The sequence below is a fragment of the Miscanthus floridulus genome, chromosome 18 (genome assembly GCF_019320115.1).
Source record: "Miscanthus floridulus cultivar M001 chromosome 18, ASM1932011v1, whole genome shotgun sequence".
Lineage (NCBI taxonomy): Eukaryota > Viridiplantae > Streptophyta > Magnoliopsida > Poales > Poaceae > Miscanthus > Miscanthus floridulus.
The window spans coordinates 91,473,000-91,481,654 of NC_089597.1; the positions used below are offsets into that span (position 1 = coordinate 91,473,000).

General features: G+C 44.5%; 1 protein-coding gene and 1 long non-coding RNA gene across 2 annotated transcripts; one reads left to right on the top strand and one right to left on the bottom strand.

Moving 5' to 3' along the window:
• Window positions 1-200: 200 nt before the first annotated feature.
• On the top strand, window positions 201-3,670 carry LOC136521462 (uncharacterized). The gene is made up of 3 exons (XM_066515210.1): window positions 201-1,262; window positions 2,441-2,741; window positions 2,851-3,670. Exons 1-3 carry the CDS (start codon window positions 366-368, stop codon window positions 2,985-2,987), a joined length of 1,335 nt encoding a protein of 444 aa, XP_066371307.1. The 5' UTR covers window positions 201-365; the 3' UTR covers window positions 2,988-3,670.
• Window positions 3,671-4,440: 770 nt separating this feature from the next.
• LOC136522503 (uncharacterized) lies at window positions 4,441-7,239 on the bottom strand. Its single transcript, XR_010775918.1, has 4 exons — window positions 6,807-7,239; window positions 5,731-5,878; window positions 5,311-5,393; window positions 4,441-4,688 (listed from the first exon to the last, which is right to left on the bottom strand). It is a non-coding gene; the product is annotated as an uncharacterized lncRNA (long non-coding RNA).
• Window positions 7,240-8,655: the final 1,416 nt, after the last annotated feature.

Genomic DNA, 8,655 nt, shown 5'->3' on the forward strand with positions numbered 1-8,655 from the left:
CTGCTCTGCTCTGCTGATGGAAGCAAGAAGCATCCAACTCCGATACTCCCATGGCATCCGCCGCCGTCCTGTGTCCCCCCGCCACGCATCTGGCTGCAAGCGGTCCCACAAGCACCGAGCGCACGCAACCCCGTTCACAATCACGGCCAGCCAGTCAGCCACCATTTATTTATATAATATAACCCCACGCCTCCCTCCTCCCGCTCGGATTCCATTCCACCTCCACCTGTACCCCGCCACCACCACCCACGCCACGCTGCCTGCCCGCCCAAGCAAACGAGAGAGCGCGGCCGACCGACAACTCAAGCTGCGCAATCGAACCGCTCGACTCGATCGACCGACCGATCGCCTCCCTCTTAGTCCCAATGGGGCGGCGGCTGAGCGCGTCCGCCGCGGCGTCGTCAGAGGCGGAGCCGCTCCTCCCGCGGGCGCTGAAGCGCGGGGTGCTGCTCGAGCGGTGCGCGTCGCGCGCCGACGACGAGCTGCAGTGGTTCCGCTCCTGCCTGCGGTGGGTGTGCATGGACCACTCGGGCCCGGCGCAGGCCGCGCTATCCTGGCTCCTCTTCCTCGTCCTCGCCATCCTCGTCCCGGCCGCGGCGCACTTCCTCCTCGCCTTCCGCGCGTCGCGCCGGCCCTTCTCTGCGGTCGTGCAGCTCTCGCTCTCGGCGGCCTCGGGGGCCGGGTTCCTCTGCCTCTCCTCCTCCTTCCGCCGCGTGGGGCTCCGCCGCCTGCTCCACCTCGACAAGCTCCGGGGCAAGAGCGACCGCGTCCGGCTCAACTACACGGCGCGCCTCGCCTTCTCCTTCCGACTCCTCGCCTCGCTCGTCGCGCCCTGCTTCGCCGCCGAGGCCGCCTACAAGGCCTGGTGGTACGCCACCTCCGCCGACCGCGTGCCCTTCTTCACAAACGACGTCCTCAGCGACGTGCTCGCATGCTCCCTCGAGATGGCCTCCTGGATGTACCGCAGCGCCGTCTACCTCCTCACCTGCGTCCTCTTCCGCCTCATCTGCCACCTCCAGGGGCTCAGGCTCGAGGACTTCGCCGGCTCGCTGCTCGAGGAGGTCGAGGAGGGCCGCGCCGGGGTGGATGCCGTGCTTAGAGAGCACCTCGACATCCGCAAGCAGCTCAAGGTCATCAGCCATCGCTTCCGCAAGTTCATCGTCGCCGCTCTGCTCATCGCCACCGCCAGCCAGTTCGCCTCCGTGCTCCTCACCACGCGACGCGACTCTGTCGATGACCTCCTCAACACCGGCGAGCTCGCGGTGAGTAGTCTTACTGCTGCTTATTAATGTTCCCGTTCGCTGTTCGCTGCTGGTCTCATACTTAACATTGTTCTGACTGAATTGTTGTGAGAGAAAAACACTATTCTGGCTGAGAAAAAAAAGCTGAACAAACCGAATGTGGGGTAAGCCGCCTTCGTGTTCAAATTTTTATGAACAGCGCTGCGCCCAATTAGGCACAATTTTTGAATCCCCAAATTCATTCGCTTATGTTTCCTACGGCAAACCTGATTAAGGACTAAGGAGAGAGAGAACTTTACAGTGTCTGCTTTCTTAATTTTGACGGAATCAATCATTCCCGTTGTGTCACGTTTTTTTTTAAAAAAAAAAGCGCAACTGGGACAATATAATAGAATCGTTGAGATGACTGATGGATTGCCTACGTGGAGGGATCCAGAATCAGACCTAATCAAATGGGGAAAACACAACAGGTTGTCTGAACGCTGAATTGGACTGGGAATTGTGGATGATTGTATTGTGTTGTGACCCAATAGCTAGTTAGTTAGCAATAGTGATTAGCGCGGTGTCAGAAACAGCAAACCTAAGGCGTGATGTGATACACGCCCAACTAGCTATGATCTGTCTGCTGCTGGATCTTGATTCTCAAAAGATGTCCTACTGCACAGCTATTCCTTTCAATCCTGGAGGTAAACCTGTAAAACCACTATGCCAAGGCGGTGCTAAGGACAATGATAATTGTACTAATTTAGTACTCCGCATCACAAGCAGAACAGCTAAATTCCAAGTTTATGTTGCAACTTTACTTCAGCTATTTTTTGCATTACTACAAATGTGAGTCAACATAGATTGCAGTTTACACGTACGAGACGACACTTCATCTGAAAGAGAATGCTTAACAACTACGTACTCCAGTTAGAAGCATTTTGAACATGCCATGGTTAAAGAGTAGCGCCCTGTTCGTTTGGGCTTATTTGGCTGATAAATATTGCACACTCGACAAATATTGCAGCCTGTACTACTAAAAGAACAATTCGTTTCAGAGTCAGACTGCGATTATGGTAGCCACAAGCTCGCGTATTTGTTCCAACGACAATTTCAAAATCCTAACAACGATTCAGTGTTTCGATCGCTTTCTTTCTTTTTCTTCCTGACTGACGACTGGGGATATCTTAATAGTTTGTTTTGTTCACATTTTTCAGCTATGTTCAGTTGTGCTCATGTCCGGGCTCATCATAATCCTGAGCAGCGCTGCCAAGATCACCCACCAGGCGCAGGCCCTCACCGGCCACACCACCAAGTGGCACGCCTGTTGCACCATCGAGCCCGTCCTCGAGGATGGGGGGCCCGGGTCCAACCAGAACTCCATGATCGAACAAGAACCCGAGAGCGACAGCGACACAGAGTACAGCGAGGAGACCGGCGACGAAGATCTCCTGGAGAACACCAAGATTCATATGCCGCACGCGCATGTCATCTCCTTCCAAAAGAGGCAGGCACTAGGTAATCAGCTTGCAACTACCCCCTCCTTCCACAGTTTATTCTTTTTTTTTCTTTTACCCTGCTCTTGTCATCCCATGATTAATTTTCGGCGGTTTTGGATCGCTTGCAGTGACATACTTGGAGAACAACAGAGCCGGGATCACCGTGTTCGGGTTCACGCTGGATCGGTCTTACCTGCACACGATCTTCATGCTCGAGTGGACGCTGTTCCTGTGGCTGCTCGGTAAGACCATCGGCTTCTCGTGAAGAAGACGACAATGGTGTCCAACGTCCGGGTGGTCGTTTTTGAGAGTTGACGCATGTCGTGGTTGCCTTTTTTGGGGATGGATTTGGATGTGCTTTGCCTTTCGGTCATCGTAGAAGGGGGTTAGGGGGAGGCTTTTTCGCGTGAACCGGGCTGCTGGCACGGGAGCGTTGAGCTTGAGCATGTACGGCTCAACGCCTGTGCACGAAAGCGATTTTGTATGATGTGTGTAAATTGTGATCCGTGAATCTGTGATTGCCCGTGTCAACAGCCCTTGTAAATGTGTGTTGTACAGTCTCGTTAGTGGGCGTGCATAGGTTCCGTGTGCGTCATACAGCGTGGTATACTGGTATTGCAGTTTTTTACAATCTCGTGTTGTAAGCCAACAACATGTTGTAGACTTCTTGTGAGAATTTTACATTGTAAAGATAAAGATCCTTGGGTTTTTTTTGTTGTTGTGAAACCTCATATGTGGGTATCACTGTTGAAACACGTGGGTTCTAATCACAAAAGGATAAAAAAAACATGGGGATGCATAATGACCCACGTGGGAGGGTGATTAACGGGAGAATCCGATGGGCCGCGTGGCCTGCCCACCGGCTTTGTAAATAGGAGATCTGTCGTCTCCTATGTACCATAGTAACTGGAAACCAGTGAAATAAAGAGCTCTCGTCTCCTTCGTACATCTGTGTTCTCTCCGTGTTTATATATATTGTGTCTCCGTGTTTCTGTATGTGCATTACAAGAACCAATTTCTCAACATTTTAATCTTCGAGAGTTATAAAATTAGTTCGATAGTCTCTTGTGTTTCTCTTTTGTCTTTTATAGATACCATCTATGTCTAAAAAATATACAATTCTAGACTGAAATTGAGATAGTTAGACTAAGTTTACAGAAAACACTATTAACATTTAGGACTCGAAATTAATATTCACTACCAGAATCCTTATATTTCATGAGAGTGAAAAATAGTCACGAAATACGGTTTTACTCTCACGAAAATAATGCGTGAGGGTACACCGTCACGCATCACCTCTCACTATATTAGACTCACGGAATACATAATTTCATGAGAGTTCACCGCCACAGATTCTTTTCATGAGAGTTCACCGTGACGGCCACCCTCATGAAAATAATGTTGCCACCAGATTTGCATCAGTGTTTTCATGACAGTTTTTTGTGGTATTTCGTGAGAGCTCACCGTCACGAATGGATTTCGTGAGTCAGGTTATTTCGTGAGAGTTCACCGTCACGATTGGATTTCATGAGAGTTTGGTTATTTCGTGAGAGTTCACCTTCACGAATGGATTTAATGAGAGTTTGGTTATTTCGTGAGAGTTCACCATCACAGATTGATTTCGTGAGAGTTTGATATTTTCATGAGAACACCACCACGAAAACAAGTTATTTCCTGAGAGCAACCACCATGAAAATTACCCAACAAGAGCATCTCAATCCAAATTCCAATTGCACATATATGGTCCAAATGTCAATACAACACACACACACACACACACACACACACAGAGATATATATATTCCGATTTCAACACAATTGTCCAACCATTACAATAAAAGCTCATAGTCCTAGACTTCTAAGCAATCCAACAAAAGTTCCAGCACATCCTGTCTCATTCCTAGCCATAACAGATGGTGGCGATAACTTTGGTGGTGCCCATATCTAACAACCAACCTGCACAGAGCTGTAATGAAGAGTATAAGAAAAAATTCTAAAAATGTAGATTTATCTCAAATTCATTGCCACAGCCGAATGGTAGCAGGAAGTTTTTTCCCTTTAATGAAAAACAGGGTCCAAGACAACAAAATCAAATACCAAAACTGAATTCAAATGGATAGCAACCAGCTGTTCTAGAAATCTAAGTATGAACAAAAATCACTCAATCAACACATCGAGTATTTCAGCATGTAATAAACAGAAACAGCTCTACATGCATTAGTTATTTATTTGATAAGGAAACCAATCATGAAAGGAGAGCCTTCCCCCCAATCACTAGCTGGTTCAAAGCTTAAAGTTGGAGACAAACTACATATGTAAACATAAACAATTGATAAATTAATCATTCCAAATCAAGAGCTAGAATATGGAAAAAATCAAGAACAACATATAGCTTCAAAGCATAGTAACCTGATGTTCTTATTTCTTAACAAACTTCAAATTATCAGGAAGTGCATGTTATACAGTAGCTAAATTAATTATGGACTTAAAAAAATGAGACTACATGTTTGGTTAACTTGCAGAATTCAAACTTTAGAGAGACTACATAGCTAAGAACAATATTAGAAAAGTTAAGAACAGATCTTTACCAAGGTACTCCGTAGTGGACTGCAGTGGTCCACCATAACACAAAAGGAAAGTAGCCATCTCATCACCAAAAAAACTTGAGACACTGCAAGTAATTGGGAAAGGATAGTGCATAAGAATTTACCCTCGAAATTAATAGGAGAGAAGGCTGCAACTAAAACATGAATTCAGTGACTTCTGAAAAAACAACGGAATACTATGAACTATCTCCAGAAGGCGCTAGCAGTAGCACACAACACACTAGATTTAGACTTGCAGTTGCAGAGAAGACACAGGCCCTTTATATCTTCTATTCGAATCATGTAAAGACTTGCAGTTGTCAGAGCTATTGCCTACAAAGTCAGAATACTTCATCTAGGAAAAAAAAGAACTTTTTCTTTGCAGGCTGGGCTTATAAGATGGAAGAAATGAAGGATGAGTACCTTTCTATCTTTTTTCCAGGATAGTGTTCTTCAGGTTTCTGTCGTCTTGTAGCACATCTCTTGAGATTACTATTCAACCTACTCTAATCCCGGATCCAGGCCCTGTACCCCTTTTGGATCCAAACTTCATCTCAGCATATGCGTCCAACTGAAGTGCCAAATCAAATATGTAAAAAAAGACATTATCATGCTAGTGCCAAATCAAATATGTAAAGAAATACAGTTTTTGCACAAGCACAAGTGCATTTCCAGTCCCTCCAAAGATGCACAGCAGAATACCAGAAATCACAAAGGCTCTACCAGTTCATATTTATAGTTCATGAATCAAATCAATATATCATATAAAGGTGCAGATAATCCACTTTTTAAGTAAGAGGAATAGCTCAGTAACAGACAGGTTATAGATATGATAGAGATTCATTATCAGTTAGATCATCATCATGCAAAAATCAATATTGTATATTTACAATGGCATCCTTTGCAGTGCCGAGAAACCAACAGCTATAGAGATATAGATCTACATATGCTTACACAACATAGAGTCTAGTAATACAGGCTTAAGTTTTTCCTTACTCTCAAATTAATATATTTCAGTCTGTTCAACAAATTAATTAAATAACTGTACTTTTCAACTTTCGCATGTAATCCTTTCTATCCTATGGAGAAGAGTGTTCTGCTTGGGCCTGCCCAACACACACTCATGGTCTACGCATGGACTCATGCATCGGACGCTGGCCAACACAGGCTAAATCCCTTGTAATCCTTTTTATCCTATGGAGTCAGGTAATATAGGCTTAAGTTTTTCCTTACTCTCAAATTACGTATGGTTTAGGCTAAATCCCAGGAAATGAGTACATGTACACATCTCATGAGACTACTATTCAACCTACTCTAATCCCAACTATGCAAATACATACAGTTCCCAGGATTCAATGGAAACAAATGAATCTTCAGAAAAACATAGATACTTGCAGCTGCAGAAATTGGTGTCGCTGCAAGCTAGTGAATCTGCAAGCGAACAGAAATTGGTGCGTTTTGCACAGGAGGAAGGGAAGGAAAGGGAAGGGATGACATACCTTGTGCTTCATTGTCGCAGGGGCCGACGAAGACCTGGCGTACGGCGGAGGCGCCGTTCGCTCAGAGGCTGCGACGGAGCCCGCGAGGCTACGGCGGATCCGGCACGTGCGCCCGCGCTTGCGCCCGTCGGTGCCGCGCCACAAGCCGTCGTCATGCCCCGACCTCGACCCACGCCGTCCTCCGGCTGCTCATCGTCGTCGTCCTAGTGGAAGGGGCGCCGCCACCGTACGGAGCCGCTGCTCGAGGGAGCACCATCTCCAGAGCTGAGCACGCGATGCCGCTGCTCCCCAGCTCTCCGCGCTGAGGGGTCGTGCCGCGCGAGGGAGGCCTCAACCCCGCGCCGCCGTCGTGTCAAGCACGGCCGCGAGAGTGCCACCTCCGTCACCTACCAGTATATGCCTGAGTAAAAGAGAAAGAGAAAAGGGAGAAGAGATCGAGAGCAGGAGATTAGGAGGTTAGGGTTTGGGAGGGATGAAGAGGTTCGTATATACTTTTGCTTTTCGATCCAACGGCTCTGATTCATCCGGGGATCATCCAAGGGTTGCAATACATCGGGCCAAAGAAATGGGCTGACCAAGCCATTGCTATTGGGCTTTGGCCTGCATAGTAATAGGATTAATTACACTTCCAAAAATTTTATGAACTCTAAATAGAATAAGACATAATTTTTAAACTATAAGTGAATTCAAATAAAAAAACTCCTCAACTACAAAATTTTAGAAATCATCAATATCTACAATTTTTGTTTTGGTCATTTCTCCGTAAGACTTTGTTTTAACAATTTAAAATTTGAATTTTAAAAAATGAATACTTCAAAAAACATTTTGAAATAGTAAATGAATTCAGCTAAAAAAGTTATCAACAACAAAGTTGTAGAACTCATCAAGACCTACAACTCTTATTTTGGTCATTTGTGCATCCGATTAAGTCATAGTAACATTGTTCATAAACTTTACATATGTCTCATATGGTTTCATAAAGTATAAGAGAGATATATAAATTTTATGAACAATGTTACAATCATTTCATTGGATGAAGAAATGACCAAAATAAAAGTTATAGATCTTGACGAGTTGTACAACTTTTATGTTCATGACTTTTTTAGCTGAAATCATTTACTGCTCCAAAATGTTGTTTGAAGTTGTGTTTTTTTGGAATTCAAATTTTCAATTGATAAAACAAAGTCACATGAAAAAACAGCCAAAATAATAGTTGTAAGAACACAATAGATTGATAGAGCACGATTTTAGAAACATTTAGGAAAAAGAATCACCGTATTTGGAGTTAGCATGAGGGAGAAAGACTAGTTACCAAATTTCGCTACCGATTAAAAGAAGAAAACATTTGTTCATGTTCTTGAATTTCTAGTATTTAAGCAATTATTTTTGTACTAAGAACATGTAACCATATTTCGTGGGGGTGGAATCTGACTCTCATGAAAATGATTACTCTCATGAAAATAAATAATTTCATGGGGGTATTTAAATACTCTCACGAAAACAACCAATTTTCATGACGGTGCGTGGAACACTCTCATGAAAACAATTTTCGTGAGTGTCTATTATCACGAAAATCATAACTTTCGTGGCGGTGTCGAATCACTCTCATGAAAATATGTTTTCGTGGCGGGGATTTACATCACTCTCATAAAAATATTATTTTCATGAGAGTTTGTTTTTCACTCTCACGAAAAAACGTCCCTCTCACGAAATATCCAGTTTCTGGTAGTGATTCTATGAAAATATATTCAGTGTAAGTCTAATTATAATTATTTAATACCATTATTAGTGCTACCTTTTGGATATATATCAAAGTTGAGATAGATTGACTTGCTAGAAAGCTAGAATT